The sequence below is a fragment of the Xiphias gladius genome, chromosome 16, assembly GCF_016859285.1.
Source record: "Xiphias gladius isolate SHS-SW01 ecotype Sanya breed wild chromosome 16, ASM1685928v1, whole genome shotgun sequence".
Classification (NCBI taxonomy): Eukaryota; Metazoa; Chordata; class Actinopteri; order Istiophoriformes; family Xiphiidae; genus Xiphias; species Xiphias gladius.
In genome coordinates, this window is record NC_053415.1 from 358,715 (window position 1) to 378,778 (window position 20,064).

The 20,064-nt window shown below is 37.3% G+C and overlaps 1 protein-coding gene across 5 annotated transcripts in view; it reads right to left on the reverse strand.

The window, feature by feature from the left end:
* Window positions 1–513: 513 nt before the first annotated feature.
* The window catches only part of crfb2 (cytokine receptor family member b2), a 46,665-nt gene continuing 27,114 nt past the window's right edge, over window positions 514–20,064 (reverse strand). For 2 of the 5 annotated variants that reach the window (XM_040147940.1, XM_040147942.1), the window contains 6 exons: window positions 19,133–19,295; window positions 15,524–15,656; window positions 11,971–12,143; window positions 11,607–11,767; window positions 4,531–4,693; window positions 2,072–2,898 (listed from right to left, as the gene is read on the reverse strand). In XM_040147940.1, the coding sequence (XP_040003874.1) occupies window positions 2,744–2,898; window positions 4,531–4,693; window positions 11,607–11,767; window positions 11,971–12,143; window positions 15,524–15,656; window positions 19,133–19,295 (948 nt within the window). In that variant the 3' untranslated portion in view covers window positions 2,072–2,743. Of the gene's footprint in view, window positions 1,368–2,071; window positions 2,899–4,530; window positions 4,694–10,922; window positions 11,506–11,606; window positions 11,768–11,970; window positions 12,144–15,523; window positions 15,657–19,132; window positions 19,296–20,064 lie in introns of those variants that run through there. The other 3 variants (XM_040147941.1, XM_040147943.1, XM_040147944.1) reach the window with 3 other exon arrangements.

The window sequence follows — 20,064 nt, forward strand, 5'->3', positions numbered from 1 at the left end:
AAAACTTTTAACAGAAAGCCTAGAAAGTTAGAGGTTAACAGATGTGGGCATTTACCAGACAGACAAGAGTCTAATGAAAATATGCTGTTGAGTGGCATTATGTGAAATGTAGGATCCTGTGTTTTGGAGCTTGGCGAAAATTAAGGATATCTCGGCCTCTGCTGCTTTGGGTTTGACCATTCTTTTTCTTATCTGTCTCCATAAGGTCTTGTCCTCTAACGCTATGGAGGCGCAATACTGAATCACAGGAGAGTACCTTTAATATCACAAGCAACAAGTGAGGAGGAGAATTAAACCTATTTGGAGTTGATGAAAAGCTCAGCATAAGCCACTTGCAACCACTGGGATTGAGATCGTTTTCTGACAGAGCCCAGAGAAAGGGGATTTACTTTAATTGTGCTTGAATTAAAGTTAATAATGTATGTGGACCTTTTCAACATCAACAAACCAAAGAAAAGCTCTAAAAATGGTAATCCAAAGTAAACTTTAATAAGAAAGGATGAACTATGAGTACCAAGAACACTGATAATAAATCTCAAACTCTCAAGTAGTTTAGGGAAAATGATTATCAATGAACTGTATTTAGATTGAAGTTCACTGAGAAGCTCTACAGTTTATGACTAAGAATGCACATACAGCGAGATATAGACCAGTGTTAGCCTCACTGCAAACGTTAAAACAAGTCTTCTACGGCACAATATGCTTTATTCACCAAATGATTTTCAACTATCTTGCCTTCATAATTATGGACACCAAATGTTTTCCAAACCTTGCACACATCAGGGTGGAGTACCACCTTGATGAAGGCATCACCATCTAAATTAGGGCAATATATCAAATACATTTGGTGAATAAAACATGGTGTACTGGAGAATAATTGTGCAATGTGTTTTAATTTTTAATGAAAAGTATTCAAAGCAAAAAATTTAAAGCAGGTCTGTGAAATGCTCATGGAATCAAAGGGCACATTTTCACCTTACAACACATAACAGCTGGTCAGTAAGAGCAGTAACCACGAGAGGATAAGAGGCTGGACAGCAGCATTTAAAGAAGTAAAGATAATACTTTACATTAATAATGCACAAACTATAAGTTTCCAAAAACACCTCACTCTGATACTGAACCATAAACTTTACCCTCAACTTTCTCCTATTCTCAAAACCAGTCTGCCAAATCATCTCCACCTAATCAGACTCTCCTGGTCTTTAACTTCAGTCCTGTCCCTCCCCAACACTTTCACTTTAAATTTTTCATTTCATTGCCAGTTCACAATCTTCCTCTTCCCCATCAGAGCTGCCCTTCATTGGTTGAGTTGGGCTGTGGGCAGGCAGGAGGCAGTTGGTAGAACCTTTATTATGTAGCTACGACTGTAGATAAGAGGGACAATGACAGACAGTCACACTTTCATGCTACCAAAAATAGTCTCATTAGGGTCATTTATGTGCACCTTTGATTACTGCAACAAATAAACCAGTTAAAAGAATATTCCTTACCATGGTCAGAGCAGTCTGCTTATATGTCCCTTAACTTTTTGACTGGACCGTAGTAGGTTGTTTAATTGTACACACTGCACATGCAAAAGAATTGCTGAATAATAATAATCATCCTGGCAATCTGGATGGAGATCCTGACCGATAACCTGACACAGTATATATTTATATATTTATACTGTGTGACATCCAACTGTACCTGAATACTGAAAACAAACAGTAAAATGAAGATGGTTCCATATAAAACAATGTGTTAATATAGTTCTGAAACTAATGATTATTTTCATTACTTAATATTCTAATGATCACTTGTCAATTAAGTAATTGTTTAGTCAATAAAATGTTGAAAGAAAAAAAGTGAAAAATGCCCATGACAGTTTCCCAGAGCTAGTGTCAACAAATCTCATGGATGGACCAAAACCAATAATGTGTTAGTCTGGTTTTTTGTTTTCTGACTTCTCTACTCTGTCTGTGGCTCTCAGCTCCATTGGTTCCTACTGAGATAAAAAAAAAAAAAAAAAAAAAAACCTCACAAATACACAGTGTCATTTTTTTTTTTTTTTTTTTTAAAGGAATGGTTGTTAAGTCTGGACGGGGCCACCACTGTGGTCCAGACTGAATTATCTCAACACATATTGGAAAGATTGCCATGGAATTTTGTTAAGATATTCATGGTTCTTGCAGGAAGAATCCTACTGACTTTTTCCTTTAGCGCCACCATCAGGTCAATTTTGTGGTATTTATTTTGTCCAACACTTTGGTTCATTACCAAATTCATTTATACCACATAACAAAACTATTAACACTCTATAAGTCCCAGCTGTCCTTTGTGTGCCAATTATCAAATGTAAGCATGTTAACATCCAAAACTAATATGGAGAATATGGCAAACATTAGACCTGACACTGTGAGCCTGTTAGCATACCAACATTAGCATTTAGCTCAAAGCACCTCTGTGCATAAGTACAGCCTCATAGAGCTGCTAGCATGGCTGTAGACTCTTGACGTTGTTACATGATCAATGGCTTAAACAACTGAATGATGGAAATTTGATTTCGACGGAGCTGATTAATATTCTTTTGATTCACTATCTGATTCATCTAATAATCACTTCATATCACTTCAATAGTTTGAGCTTCATCTGGTATCTAATAATTTAAGTATAATCTTAAGTAACTCAGTAACTTCAGAAACCAACTGATCAAACAAAATGAAGAATGAAAAATTTAACACGAAGATGAACAATTGATTCTTCAAGTCCCAGCACACAGAGCTGGATCTTTTACCAGAGTTCTGGATAGGTGTTGTCTTAGTAACTTGAAGCTCAGCTGACCACCATAAACAACCAATCCAATGCGTAGGATTCCCATCATACAGAAAGCACCCAGCAGGCCGAAGACCATATACACTGTAAAGAAAGGGGACAGCAACATACATTAGATCCCTAAACGTTGCTGTTTGGAATAGACACTTATCTTTAAATTAGAAATTCTACTACTTCTGGAAACATTGGAAATTCAGTTGGCCTTCAGTTTTCACCGCTAATTAGCATATGGCTAATTAGCTAATTGCTTCAGTGTTAAAATGTTAAATTCCATGTTTTCAGAGAGGAACTTTCAGCCTTTTAGCCTGGAAGTAAAAACACTGGAGAGGTTGATGCAGGTGGCTTTAGTGGTACCTGATTAATGACAGCTGCACACATCTGCACAGCAGTGACATTACACCACTAAAGGATAGGTTCATGTTTTTCTAGTTTGTCTCAAAACAATACTCACAGGTCCATAAGTACATTAAAATGGTATAAACTGGCCAAGAGAATATGAGGAAATTTTGTACTAAAATGACTGTAACTTTGGAAGATGCTCAACTTCAAATTAATTTCACATTAATTTTGGAATACATCTTTGCATAGAATGAGGACTGAGGGCCAGACTGAGCAGGAGGAATGAGCAAGCAAAAATTGTTGAAGTACTTATTGGGACCCCTCCTGTTATTTTACGACAGACTTGAAAAATTGTGAATATATCCTTTCAGCTGTTTTCAGATATGGGTTGTATAACATTACTGGCTTCATCCATCTGTTAAAGGCCCTGCGCACCCACACAGGGTTTTTCACTTATAACTGATTAGAGCTCTGCTCAAGATGAAGGTGGGTGGAGCTATGCTAGGAATTATTTGAAGTCACCAAGATGCATGTGCTATTAAAAGTAGTAACAGTGTAGGTTGTCTTTAAGGTGACGTCACATTCTCCCCCAACACACCCCCACTTGAGAGCATGGAGGTGAGAGCAGCAGTAGAGGGAGGACTGAAGTCACAGTAACTTTACGAACAAAGTCTTGTCTCCAAATGACCGAACCACAAATCTAACTGTGATGGAAAAAGGGATGGATAATCAAAACAGAGGTTAGCACTGGCCACGCCATTTTGTCAAATGTCACTGTGACGACCGTTAATTCGCCCTTGTTCTGTGTTAAATATGTTACAGAAATATTACAAGGTCAGACATAGTTCCACTGCCTGTGTGACTTTTATGTCAAAATGACTGGGTTACTTATCCTACACCAGTGCATTGCAGCCACCATGAATAAAAAACATTTGCTTAGCTTCACCTTAAAAGTAAAAGAAAAAACTTATTTTAACAAGACCCTTTTCCTGTAATAACATGATTACTTTGTATGCGCTGATATGACAAAAGAAGTTTCTGTAGTAACAAGAAACATGTGATTATGTCAAGAAAGACATCCTGTTAAAACATGAAAATATACTTGCTTCTGAGCAAATATTTTTGTCATGGTGGCAGTATTACACTGGCTTACTTATGGTATTCAGACATAAGACCTACATATAAAACTACCAACACATTTTCAGAATAATGTGCGTGTACTATATTAAAAGGTCTTCATTTGAGGTAGGCTGGAAAACACTAGGTGAACAGAGAAATGCAAATTGCACAAAAGATGAAAGACAATTTCACATTTTTGGATTAGTATTACCTGTCTATTTTAATTTGGGAATAATGAGTAAAACAACGGTGACATACATGAGCTTCTGGGTGGAGGACGGCTGGTGAAGGCACAGTAAGGTTTACTGGAGACAGGGTTGGAGTTCAAGAGTGCTGTAACAGAGACGGTCACACAGTACTCTACACCTGGCTGCAGGTACGTGATCACATTCTCCTCATTGTAAGGTAGATTCAGTCTGAACTGAAACACAACAGACAAACCAGGAGATAAAGGGCATAAAAATGGAAAACTATTTCATCCACAGTGTGTGATGCTAAGAAAAGAAATTATTTGTTCTTCAAAAATTATGTAATGCCTTTTATTGTTCATGAAGCAGGGTTTCGTCGGATGGTAGTGGAAATGAAGTTTGATTATGTTTCTATAGGTGAGGAATTAATTATTATTCCATCTTATAGTTTTTCTCCATTGATTTGATGTGTTATTAAAAACAAAAGCTCCTTTCTGAGAAAATGCATCCTCCAAAAAGATGTATTCCCAAAACTCTTCATACAGTCATTACAAACACATAATGGTATTTAAAAGGAAAATACTTTACACATAAAACTGAAAATAAGATTTTAGCAAAAAATATTTTAGGCAGTCTGTTTACTGATCTCTATTTTTCCCAGTCATTTATATCAGCTCAGAGACTTTTATCCACATCACAGTCTGTCATACTCCCCCTGCTCAGACACTTTTTACAGTTTTTGTGACAAATCCAGCCTTAGAAAGACTACATTGGGCCAAATCAATGACCTCATGCAGTGTGGCCTGGGCATTTGATTTGAATTTGTCAAATCATATCAAATCACCCTGGGTCCTAAAGTATGTTGGGTCTTGCATCTTTCAATTTGCAATACAATTCCTTCATGTAGTATATTGAAATACAGACGGGCGACAAATTAAAGGAAAAACCAACAAAGTGTCTTAGTAAAGTGTTGAGCAACAACAAACAGCTTCAATGAGCTTTGCTATTGATTCTACAAGTCTCTGGAACTCAGCTGGACCATTCTTTCAAAAGATATCCCCTCATTTTGTTTTTTGATGATGATGGCGGAAAGTGCTGTCTAACACGTCAGTCCAAAATCTCCCATACGTGTTCAACTGGGTTGAGAACTGGTGACTGCAATGGCCATAGCACATGATTCACATAATTTTCATACTCATCAAACCATTCAGTGACCCCTTGTGCCCTATGGATGGGGGCACTGTCATCCTGGAAGAGGCCCCTCCCATTAGGATAGAAATGTTTCATAATAAGATAAAGGTGATCACTCAGAGCACCCTCGTATTGATTTGCAGTGACTTCCCTCTAATGGGACAACTGGACCCAAACCCTGCCAACAAAATGCCCCCCACAGCATAACAGAGCCACTGGTTCCCCTAATTGTCAGGGTCAAGCATTCAGGCCTGTACTATATTCTTGGTGTATGCCACACATGCACTTGTTGAGAATATGGTGGAGGATGACTCATCTTACCATATCACTTTTTTCCACATCTCTATAGACCAGTGCCTATGGTTTATGCACCACTGAACTCTCAAATGTGCATTCATCTTTGTAATGAAGGGTTTATGCACTGCAACCCTACTATAATATCCCACGACGGACTGTTCTTACTGACACAGTCTGATCACATCCTTCATTGACATGCTCAATCACCTGAGGAAGAGTTGCTCTTCTGTTCTTCATATTGCACTAATGCACGAACATTGTGCTCATCATCATGAACTTCTAAAATGTACTCTGTCTCTTTAAAAATGACGTCATCATTTGTTACTGACTGTAAAAACAATTTGAATCATTTTCAGTTTTGAATTGTCATATGCACACTGTTTTGTACAATTAACAATAAATTTTGGTCAGTTTTAAGATAAATCTTGAGCTTGTTCTGACACTGGGTCAAATATCCATTTATTTTTGATAAATAACCCAACAGTAAGATAAAAACAGAATACTAACCCTGGGTTAAATTAACCATATTTTATTTTTTTCTATCAGTAAGATGAAAATAGAACACTATAACACAACTCATTGTCTTGGGTAGTTTTCTATCAATGAAAACTGGGAAAAGTTAACCTATGACTGTGTTGGCACTATAATGACCCACTAAGGTGAATTTTTACCCAGGGGATTTGAGTGTGTACTAGACTAATGATCAAATGAATAAATTCTTCTTCTTCTACTTCTAAAATCTTGGCTACAACCCTAACTATTCTGTATTATATTATAGGAGTATTGTTCCTGAGGTTAATGTTGTAGTATCTTGAGGTGCAGTAAATTTGACTACTCTGTATTTAAAATCTTAATCTATTACTATTGCTACTAAATGAATGTAGTTGAGTACAAATTAGATATTTTCCTCTCAACTGCAGCGGAGTAGATGTATACAGTAGCATAAAATGGCAATACTTAAGTAAAGTGCAAGTACCTCAAAACTGTACTTGAGTAAATGTACTCAGTTACTTTCTACCACTGCAATTAACCAAGAAATTATCTATGAAGTTTGGTCTCATCTTTTAATTTATATAAAGAAACAAATATAATACTTAGTAAATATTCCAGATTTTTTGGGGCAATGTGCTGCACCATTTTTGTTGTATTTCTGTTGCTTTTTTTATACCCTTTTTCTGTTTATTGTGTTTGTCTTACTTTATGTCTATTAGCCATTTTTATGTGCACAGATTTCTTCTGTCACCTGTTCTTTGGTGATTCACTGTAGGATTTTGTCTTTTGTTGCATTATTTTCTCTGTGTCGAAAAAGTTGTTTCTGTAGGTGGTGCTCCTTACTTTCTTTGTTCAGCTGTCATTGCTAACCCGCTACTTGTAATTCCTAAGAAACGGTTGCTGTTTCTGTTGTAAAAGTGAGTTTTACTACTAATGCAAAGCAACAAGATACAGGCTGAGGCACTGTGTAAAAAGCGGCAGTGTCTGTTATTTTAATCTTTTAGTTTTCCTTTTTATGTAATACAGTTTGTAATGAAAATAAAATACTATCCATGTCTCCCGGATGTTACACCTGTTACACCTACCTGTTTTTTTTTAGTTTTTTTTTACAGGTTTTGTATTTAAAGTGAGAACGGGAAGTATATTCTGATCATTTGTGCATATCATTTTCGCAAGTAATGGTTTAGCCTCTACTGTCTGGTCTCTCATCACGTTTGTATACCATAACTGGCACAATTGTTGTGAGAAGATTGAAATTACTGTGAACAATGTGAAGATGAATTCCTTTTTGTTCTTCTCATCAGGTTGAACGTTTTCTAGAACACAGGAAAACATAAGCTGATGAGAGGAAGACGTGGGTAAAACCACACTTAGTGAAAAACATCAGCCATCTGAGGGAACCAGATGCCTTTCTAAGCCATGGATAGGCTTACACATGTGTTTTGCTCAAAATTCTGATTGGCCTTATATCAGTCTTTCAAAGAGGTATTGAAGGGTTGCCTTGTGGGTTTGCTGCTTTGATTTCTCAGTATTCCACACTACTCTGAGTTTCAAATCATTTAAACAAACACAACCTGACATAAAACACTCTGAAAGAAACATGCAGATGTGCAAAAATTATTGCTATCTTATGAGAAAAACTATCATAGGAATGATAAATGGCACACAGTTCAAATCATGGAACCCCTGTTGTTATTTTTTCCCATATCTCAGTATCTGGCAGCACATGTACAGCACCTGTGTCTTAATTATACTTCACAAAACACTTTTGTGAATTTCTGCAAGAGGAGTAATGATTACAGCACTTAAGTTTTAATTGGGCCCCCAGCCAAAAACATTACTCCTGCTTACACCAGTGTGGATTCTCAATAAACCCAGACCTAGTCCAAACCAGCATTTAATAAACCTCCACTCGCTCTTTCTCTCTCCACCTAAATGGTCGAGGCAGACAGCCACCCACCATGAGCCGGGTTCTGTTCAAGGTTTTTACCTGTTAAAAGGGAGTTTTTCCTCACCTCTGTCACCAAGTGTTTGCTCATGGGGGAATGTTGGGTCTCTGTAAATATAACTATAAAGGGTATGGTCTAGGTCTGCTCTATATGAAAAGTGCCCTGAGATAACTTATGATTTTGTGCTATATAAATAAAATTGTCTTGACTTGACTGAACCAGATTAAGACTCAAATCTTAGTTCTAGTTAAATAATATCCACAATAACTTGCACTTTTCAGTCACCAGGAGTGGGCAGGGCTGGCAATTGTTAAATAAGTTCATTTTTCCCTCCACTTTTTATACATGTCTAAGTTTAGCTGCCCACAAAATATACAAAAGTAAAATAATATTTTAACCATAGACCTAAATTAATCAAATAAGAAAGCAAGAATTGTCTTTAAACTACATCTTCAGAAAAAAGGGGAAAAAAAGCCTAAACTGAGTCTAAATGAAAGCTGTACAACTGTTAATGATACAAATGGAAATCAATAGTGTAAATATAACGAGAGGGTTTAATGGTGGGAAAATACAAGTCAGATTTGTATCAGGCCCTATAAGATGAGTTGTCTGAAAAAAATGGAGGTTGCATTTATATAAGGGGAAAAAATAATAAAAAATATATAAAATAAAGAAAAATAAAGCTGGTTTGAAGTGTTTGAAAAAAAATGAGAAAGCTATTGAAAAAAATCTGAAAAACTCTCTTGGCCATTTTACATGCAATTTAAAAACAGTCCTCACTTTACAGTAACCTGCTCACTTCCCGTGACAACAATATTTCTGAAGAATAACCAGAAACCTAAGTAGAGCCAAAACAAAAACAGTCACACACAAAGCCACACTAGGGGGAGGGGATGCAATATCCTCTTTGTGACGGGAAACAACAGAGTTAATGGGAAATGTGGTTTTAAAAGTTGAAAAAAAGGCTAACTTTTTTTGAAGTGGCCAGCAATGATGGCTCTCCTCTATTCAAATGTTCCAGTATGCCAGTGAGCCAGCATGATCAATAGCAGGACCCTGAAACTTTCACCTGTACACTTGTGCTTTTCCCACTGTGACAGGTCACAACATCTGCAGCCCAGTCACAGGTACATTCTGCACTTAAACTGTTGACCTCTTGTACAGTTAATTTTATTCAAGTATTTTCCAGAGACAAAATCATCACTGCTTGAGAGTTCCACATTATATCATCATGCAAACAAGCAAGAAATTAAAAAGAAATAAAAGTCTTGGACCCTGTGCAGAGCAGGTTTTTCCAGTGACAGGTAGAAAAAATCTCACACTATAATTTTGGATTTAGCATGCAAACTCCTTAAAAGAGCACTACACATATTTAGCATGTAACTCCTATAACATTCATGATGGGCAGATTAAAAAAATCTAAATTAATGCAGTAGAACTGGAGAGATGTTTTTTATTCCACATATTCTTCTTCCTTGACAAAACCTGACACCTACATTACCCACAATGCAACTCAACCATGACCAATTCAGTTGAGGACATTCAACAGAGCTCGTTTCATCGTTGAAACCAGAAAAAATGATATAGTCCACCATACTGTCTACATTGGATTGTGGGGACATCCTGTCTTCTCATGTTGCTGCTACTACCCTTAAAACACTGGACGCTGTCAACCACAGAGACATTTGATTCATTACACAAGGCAGCCACCGCACTCACCACTGTTAATTATATGAAAAGGCTGGCTGGTCTAGATGGCATCTGCACACCTGTGACTTAATTTATTCTGCCTTACTATTTAAGCTGCTGAGGGTTTTTACATCCTTAGTTGGGTTCAGAGCTAATAGTCATGACATCAGATCACATGAGAGACTCAAAAGTCAAAGAGACTCAAAAGTTCCTCTTACCACCTCTGAAATGTGATAGTGCTCTTCTCAATACTGGAATCAAGTGCAACACAGCTTGAAATTAGAGACACTCATTCCTCTGAGACTTTAAAGCTTTACTGGCTTATATTTCTAACAATTTTGTGACTGTTTTAGTTAGCGTGGCTGTCTGTGTGTGTGTTTATGTGTGTAATGGTTGTTTTGAGTGAACGAACTGTCTTGTTGTGATACCATGTATATGTAATTTGTTTTCAGGTTTTCAGACATTTAGACCTCACTGAGATTTCACAGAGAGACAGATGGATGGTCAAATTAACAATTATCACACTTCAAACAAGCTCCTCTGGAGCCACAAAAAGTTTTATACAACTTTTTCACATGTGCAGTAGTCCTCGCCAACATCTGGAATCACACTTTGATATGATCCTGTTTAAAGCTGCATTAATACATTTGTTTTGGCCATTTGGGTGCAATGGAACAAGCTGTAAACACACATATTGTCATATTGTCACCTTATAAAGCTGCTATAGCAGTCAGCAAACTAGTGCTTATTTACTTATTTACACATCTATTTTTAGACACAGAGCAACATTAGCATTCAGTTGGAGTTGTGTTTGTGTTCACCTCATGAATGGCCAGCATTCATTGTCTCCACCAACACCTGAGGGAAAAATATCAGGCTCTTTAGCTGCTAAATGCTCCACTATGTACTGTAAGTTCACAAGGTGTTCTCCAACTGTCTCTGTCTGCTGTTGGCTACGGAGCAGGTAGTCCAGTGGCTTTTTACAGCTTTTTCTCTGAAAACAGCTACTTTGGCTGCTGCTGGAAATAAGCTTGATGAGAGTGAAGAGACTGAACCAGAACTATAAAACCAAAACAATGAGCTGTAAGATGCTAAAACGCTCCAAGGGGAACTGCAGAGTTGGGTTGAAATTTTCAGTGGGTTTGTCACTACCAGTGACATCTTTTGAATTAGGCATAGTAATTTGTTGCACTAAATAATATAAAATACTATAAAAAATATTGATTAGTGCAGCTGTAATGGATTTTTTTGACCAACAATAATGATTTAAATGTTAAAAATACATCTGAAAATAATGTCTTACAAGTTTCGTAATAGCTCCCTGCTGTTGGTGAAAGTGGAGTTTGTGGTGTGGAAAACCAAAACAATGAGCCCAAAATAGGTTAAACCTTTCTGTAGAGATGAGGGGAGAGTCAGACGATAAATATCTGTGGGTAACAAAATGGACCCCTGTAACTTTACACACAGGCAATCGATACATTAGTAATATAAAAATATCGTATGGTGCAGCTTTAAGTCTGACACATACCTGTGCCCCATCCCTGGTCCTTTGCACATGGAAGATGACTCCTCTGTAGAGGCTTTTTAGCTGCAGGTTCTGTTGGAGCCCCCTTGTTGCAGGAACCCTGAGCTGCAGGATCAAACAGTTCCCACAGCCAGACACAGACACATCAGGAGGTCCCAACACAGCTAGGGGGAGAATTGAACTTACTTTCAGTCAACTGGGAAGAGAGTAACTGCAGGAAAAATAACTAATTTTTAAAAAATGAAGCAAAGAGATGGTGGAGATATGGTGAAGGAGATGCTGGACAACAGTTACATTTTCATTCCATTTCTCTGAAAATTGTGCGTAACATTTAAATCTATGTGTAAATGTGTTGGTAGCGTCTCACTGTCTGTCAGAGGCTGGAACCACGCTGATACAGTCCAGTTGGATGTCTGGGTGGGTGTGAAGGCCTGGACGCGGGCTTTGTACTGAGTGTACGGATCCTTGAACACTCTGGTTAGGTTGCATATCTGTCCAGCTGTCAGCTCCAAACAGTCTACCACCGGTCTCCAGTTCTTCCTCCAAAGTAAAAGAAAATATAGAGGAATAGAGAGAGAGAGAGAGAGAGAGAGAAGGTTCAGTTATTAAATATACTGTATATAAGGTGCTCCACTACAAGTATTTTAATTGCCAAGAACTTTGTGACAAGAAAATAACTGAACAATGTATTACGGTAAACACAATTGTAACGAGAAGGAAACACTATTTGACCGGGCAAGAGGCTTTGACACAAGACAGGCACATGCATATCACACCCTCTCTTGTGTACCCCAACTGACAGGCACACAGCGAAGACTAGTAAAGGGACTTTGATGTTTTATGGTGAAGTCTAATCTGGCCGTTCTGTTCTTGAATGTTACCAGTGGTATTCACCTTGTGGTAAATCATCTGTATTTACATTCATGAAGGTGTCTTCATGATTGTAGACTTTGACAATGATACGCCTACATCCTCAAGACCGTTTTCGACTTGGCTAGATGTCGTGAAGGGGGTTTTCTTCACCAAGAAAAGAATTCTGCGATCATCCACGTTAGTTGTTTTCCCCGGTCTTCCACGTCTTTTGGTGTTGCTGAGCTCGCCAGTGCATTCCTTCTTTTTAAGAATGTACCAAATTGTTGATTTGGCCGCTCCCAAAGTTTCTCTCTCATCTGTCTGATAGGTTTGTTTTGTTTTGTTTTTTCAGCTTAATGATGGTCTCCTTCATTTATATCATCACCTCTTTGGACTATATATTGAGAGTTCCTATGAACAGCTACCAAATGCAAACTGAACACTTGGAATCAGCTCCAGACCTTTTATCTGCTTAATTTGTCATGAAATAACGAGGGACCAGGCCACACCTGCCCATGAAACTGATCAATTGTCAACTGTCCAATTACTTTTAAGCCTCTGAAAATGAGGGACTATGTGTATAAATGGCAGTAATCCCTAAATGGTTAATGCAATATTTTTGTTAATCCCCTTGAATTAAAGCTGAAAAGTCTACACTTCAATCACATCTTGATTCGTTTCTTTCAAATCTGTTGTGATGGTGTACAGCGGCAAAATTATAAAATTTGTGTCACTGTCCTAATACTTATGGACCCAACTGTAAATCAACTTATGGCAAACACTGCACTGGTAAGAATTATGTGTAACCCCAAAAAATAAACCTTCACCAGAGCAGGTGAAAGTTAATGCTGAGAGGGAGGGAGAGAAAATGTAACTATCAACAGGCTAATTAACACATTACACACAACACACCACACACACCACAGATAGCATTTACAGCTTAATAAAAGGCAACTTAAAAGGAAGAGGAAAAAAGGAAAGTTCTTACTCACAGGGTTTAGAGGTGCCTTAGAAACAAAAACGAAACTTTTGAAACTTATGCTCTACTGTGCGGAGCAAGTCAGAATCAGTTGGTGGATATACTTATTCAGCACACAAAGAAGACTTGCACTGGTGGAAGAACTACTCAGATCATCTACTTAACTAAAAGCAGCAATACCACAGTGTAGAAATACTGTTACAAGTCATGCATTTTAATTCTTACTTAAATAAAAGTACAAAAGTGTCAGCATCAAAAAGTATCAAAGTGCTCATTTTGCACAATAGCCCATTTCAGAATAATGTTCTCTATATTATATTATTGGATTATAATTATTGGTGCATTCATGTTTTCATCATTTTAATATTGCAGCTACTAAAGGTGGAGATAATTTTAATAACTTTATATAGTGCTGGTTCGCTTGTGAATTTCCCCTGGTAATCAATAAAGTCTTGTCTCATCCTATAATAACATATAATGTAGTTATTGATTACATTTTTTATTATTGAACTGAATCTGCAGTAAGTAACTAGAGACTTAAGTGCAGTGTCGACTGTTAAGTTTTTTGGATGAGTGGTTCTTGAAAAAGCTTCAAACATCGCTTTACTTGACGTAAATAAAAAAATAAACACAGATTAATGCCATAAATAATGATGTCACATAAACTACGATGTCATCAGTGACATTACAGAATGTTGCTTTGTGAGTTTGTGAGTAGAACTGATTACTCCCCAATTACTGTATATATAAATAGATGACTAGAGCTCCCTTAAATGTGAGGTCTTGATGGGCCAACCTAAAAAAATTAAGGCACACGCCAAATCAATTTTTCCCCAAGATGATTTCTGTCATTTTTAGGTAGTTCTTATCATGATGATCTATGTTGTAGTGTTCATTTTTCTGGTAAGTTTGGTTTCAATTAGTTATTGATGCTATAAAAAGGGGGTGTGACATCATGATTGACGGCTGAAATTGACTTGCGATAGGTCAGGCAGGTGTATGGATGGGACCCCAACGCAGCTCCACTCTCCAATCCCAGCGCAAGATGGCAGCTCCCATATCCAGGATATTTTAACTTAATTTGGGCAAAGTGGGAGGAAATGTAGATATGTTGACAATCTCTATATGCAGTCTTTGATTACTCCCATCAAGCTACAGACAGGCACATTTTGAACGGGCACAGCTCTAGTAACTAACTGTAAATGGAGGAATCTCCGCCTGTCTGTCTTTATTGTAATTTCTGAACAACCACTCATCCGATCAACTTCAAACTTCACGGGTGTATTGCTGAGGACCCAAGGAGGTGCAGTGTTGACCGTTAAATTTCTTGGATGAGTGGTTATTGAGAAAATCAACAGACAGAGATTTCTCCATTTATTTTGGACCGGACTTGCTGTTAACATGGTATGATATAATTTACACAGTGGCTTCATAAAATATTCAGACCTGTTCATTTTCCCCACACTTAATTGTGTTAAGATTTAATTTTAAATGGTTAAAATGGACATTTTTGCCCTTCAGTTTACAAACAATAACCCAACATAACAATGTGAAAACATGGTTTTAGAAATGTTTGTAAATTTATTAAAATTTAATAATGTGCTTATTATTGCTTATACCCATGTTCCCAACATGTCTAGCTATAAAGTCTAATGCTCACAAGCTTAGTTTTCTGTAGTCTGGAAAAGAGCTCTGAGCACTGTCAAATCAGGTGCACTTGTCAATCATCTATTATACAGCCGATATGAAATGAGAGCCATTCCAAGTAAATGCCTTTGGAATGCCAAACCATAAAGAATAAAGCTTTGTGTGGCATAGGGAAATAAGTTCTCCTTGGAGCATCGTGATAATCAAGAGGATACAATTGGATTATTAAGCCTTTGTAATATTTGTGGTTTGTCTGGCAACCATCATGTCAATTTTCCCCCCAAAAAACTGGTGCATCTGTTTCAGAAGTTGGACATTGGTAGCTCAGGAGGTATAAACAAGGAGCCATAAATAATGGTCCTGAGCCTGCCTCACTGTGTCTTATCACCTCTTTCTACGTTTCCCCTTTAACTGATCTTTGTGGTGCCACTTAACTGAATACCTGTGGCAGACGATTTGGACAGTGAAGTGGGTGTCAGAGGGGGTCCCAGGACCAGGCAGAAAGCTGACTGAATGCTCCATGTTGAAAGAAGAGATGGAGACGTTGGAAGGTGCGGGGAGGGAAATACCAATCACTGAAGAGGGGAAGAAAATAAGAACATAATCTTCAAAAGGAAAGTGAGATTATTTGAATTTTCAATGACATTGTTCTGTTTTTCTTATTGTATAGCTCTGCATCACGACCCATTGCTAAATTTAGGAAACCTTTCTTGTACCTAAATTACTTGCAAGCTAAGCTCAATCTGAACTATGAGAAAGTTTAACAGAATTACTATGAATTGCCAACATCCATATACACACATCAACACACATCTTGCCAAAGTGTATGTAGAATCTCAGTCCAAAGGTGTGAAAACAGAGATAATCAGCTGATTTAAAAAACAAAAACAAAAGCAAAAAACACACCATATACTTTTACAACGCTGACAAATCTCACCAGTACATGACCAGCTCAGTGCTCACATACATATATCACCATTTAAATCCGCTACTTCCTCCCAACCTTGAATCCAGGGAGCATTACCAAGTTGTAAATGCAGAAGCAGCATCAACAGCCACATCGTCTCTCCATGGACTGTGTTATGGGTCGCAGTTTAACGTCTTATGCAAGATGTTAAAGCTCTTGTCTTTGAGATAGAGCACACAACATATAGAGAGGGATGGGAGGGAGCTGGGGGTATGTGTGGGGGTTGGGAAACAAACACCGTTTATCATCATGTAGAGGGCTGAGTTTCTATTTCCCCAGAAGTCCCTCCCTGTGCATTCTGCCCTTCAAATCCTGTATTTAACTTGGTGTGCTTTCATAGTCGCTGGACAGAAACTGGTTCACACTTGAGTCAGCAAACTTGGCTTTACCTTTACTTTGTTTCTAATCTGATTTTTATTTATTGTTATTCTCATTATATACGTGTCTGTTCTTAGGAAACTGTTTCTGTACAAAGTGAGCATGAACAATTTACACAAGGAAGACTTGCTGCAGCTTTTACTGCAATAATACAACTGACAGAACATGATTTACTATCTAAAATGTTACTTTTTTATTGTGAAACATACGTTCTGACTGTGCACTGAGTAAGAGACTTTGAATAGCTTGGTACTGAGTAAATAAATAGCAAGATTTTACAGTCAGTATAAAAATACAATATTGTCACAATTATGGAATTTAAACATTGTTTAAATTAAGTTGGCTGCATACTGAAACATCTAATAATACATGTATAACCTAACTATCCTGCTGCAATGTGTAACTTCAGCTAAGTGCACAGTTAATATGACTAAACTTACCATGACAAGTTAGCAAATATAGAACAATAAGAACATAATGACATAAATGTAATCATATACTTTACAAATATTGGGCAAATGACTCAATTGATTAACTGATTCAAAATCCTACTAATAAATTTACATTTACATTTACTCATTTGACAGACGCTTTGCAGTAGAAGAAATTTGTCGGTCTGTCTGTACTTCATATTTCAAACTTGGTGGGTGTATTGCTGAGGAACCAAGAAAGTGCCGTGTCGACTATTGAGTTTTTTGGATGAGAGGTTCTTGAGAAAATCGAAAGTACAGACAAAAAATATTCTATATAAACCCTATCCAATCATCCAACTGACAGAGGGTTCTATAAAATCACAATAGTGATGTTCTATAGATCCCTGTCATGTTCTATCCAATGTCATAGAACATCACAGCCACATTTTGAATGGGCACTGCACTACTTAATCAAAATATCAAAAATGGCTAATGATTCATGTTCAATACATATTCAGGTTTAAGAGCTGAAGACAGTAAATTCTCTTATAAAAGGACAAGCATAAAAAATAATAATACAGTATTCATTGTATGGACCTTTTTTTTTGCACACTACTATTCCTATTTACTAAGATGTTTTCACAAATTCAATTTTCAGTACATGTTAAAGAACAATCTTTGAAGTTAAAACACCATTTTAAGATGCGTTCACACTAGTAAACATCATATTACTATACTATAGTAAACATCATATTACTATACTATATCAAAATGTTTGGCTGGTTCCCTGCAGGAAAACAAAACAAAGCAAAACAAAACCCACACAATCATACAACAAAAGCCATCCAGGGATGCAAAGCACTTGCATGAATTCCGCCGCAAAAAACCCCATTCCCTAATGTCTTAAAATTCCAGTGGTGAAATCCTTGCATGTACTCTAAGGAAAAAATCAAGTGTTCCCTTATCAGGTTAGTCCTCTAACTGCTGACCAAACTATGATACAAGTGTATACATTTTTAGCGTCAGCATTACGGTCTGTGCTGTTTTTTTTTCTTCTGGCATCCTAGAAGCAGCACTATGATAACAAGTAGATAAAAAATACAGATTAGCAGTTTATAAGTCGGAACGTTTTTTAAACAAATTCTTTTCTTCAGGTCCCGAGAGGTAACTCAACCGCCTGATGTATAGGGGTGCATGATGTACGGTGAACTATATGGAGAGGAACCCAACAGGTCTCATGCAGGACTATTTTCACAGTTTTATGCTAAACCTCCAGTAAAATTGTGTTAGTGGCAAAGAATATTTTTCACCCAATTTGCTAGATTAAAAAATACTTTCGATATCTAAATTGATAATTTTATTTTTGTGCAGTTATTTTTGGATGAATTACATTTAATTAGATGATAATAATCACCTGTGGTAGAAGGAGGGAGTGAACAATGGGGTAATGATACAGTCTTTGACCTCATGCTAGACTCGCACATTTGAGATTTGTCCAGAATAAGCTCAGTGAGTAAAACATGTCCATGTTATAATGAGAATTACTCATCAAAATATCAGTTGTCAGCATCTAGAGTCAGTTGATTGAAAATTAATTTAGACCAGTGCTACTACATACACTGACAGGCTCAAAGCCTTTCTTTGGAACACTGGTTTTAACACATTATGACTTTCTGAAAAGATGTCAAACTTCCAGCTGTAAAACCCCAAGACTTCTATAATAAATTCTGTAAGACCTCTGTACATGGACGCCCCATATATCCAGAGTGCTCTCCTTCCTCTTCCTCTTCTTCCCCCTCCTCCTCTTCATCAGCAGAGCAGGAAACTGTTTCTATGGCAACTTTCTTGGTATCCCAACTTTGTGATAGTTGAATTGGAGTGATGTTGTACTCTTCTGAAGCAGAATGGGACTGTGGCTCTACCTCTGCTAAGTCAAGGCGCGAATTTTCCTCCTCCTCCTCCTCCTCCTCCTCCCCATGCCTGCCAAAAGTTAATGTGAGGAGATTCACATCCTGGCTATCCTCCTGTCCCATCACCTCCTTCTCCTCCTTATCTGTCTCAATTATTCCTGCAGTCAAACTAAATGTGTCTGTGTGTATGCTCAGTGTGATGTTCAATCCAGCACTGGAATGTGTCTCTGTTGAAACTGGGACTTCAGGCTTTGGTTTTGAGGATAAACTGGGCTGTGGTTCAGGCTCGGGGGATAAAGGAGGTGACAAAGATGACAAAGATGAAGAGGAGGAAGACAGGAGGTTAGTGCCCAAACGGAGTTTATAATCTTCTCTGCGCTCACCAGTGCCCTCTGTTCCACTTTCCCCATCGCTCTCATCTGATAATGACTGGTTGCTCCTCTTTTCACCTGAAGAGTGCAGTGTTGGTTTAACATTCATGAGAGAAGACAAGGAGGTGCTGCAGGGCGCAATGATCAGAACCCTTTCTATGTGATGGATGGATGTCTGAGAGAAAAAAAGGCAGACATGCAGAGAAGTCAGAGAGAAAGCAATTGTTAAAACCATTGACACAGCAGATATTTAACCAATGGAACTGATTGTTTGATTTTGTCCCTGCTTTTTCCATACAACTAAAAACTTTTGAAAATAATACCCAAACAATTGATCTTTTTGTGCTCACTAATGGATTATTAGTGAGCACAAAAATATCAATGAATATTTTGACTTTTGATTAATTTTAAGTCCTTTATCAAATAAAATGACTTAACATGTCCTGGATACAACTTCTTAAATGTCAGGTGGTGTTGTCCTTTCTTTTCTCTGTTTGATACAGTATTTTATACTATTTACACTTTGGGTTTTGTTACTACTATAACCAATTTGAGGACACTTTACTTTGGTAAGCTGTGATGTGCATTTGTCATTATATTTAACTAATTATGTATTTCTTACAAAGTGAAAGGCTGATTGTATGTATTGTTTCTTGAATAACAGATTAATTGTTTTGGTCTATAAAATATCATAAAACAGTGAAGAACACAAATCACAGTTTTGCGGAACTGAAAGTGACATCTTGAGATTTCTTGTTTTGTTTGACCAAGAGTCCAAAACCCAAAAATATTATATTACATATATAAGAATATTAAAACATCTCTGAATATTATGCATTCCAGCAAAACACCACCACTAACTATGACCTCATCAATAAAACACAGAATTAAATGACAGTGTCAAAAAAACTGAACAGGAATTAGCTGTATTGGATTGCATTAGA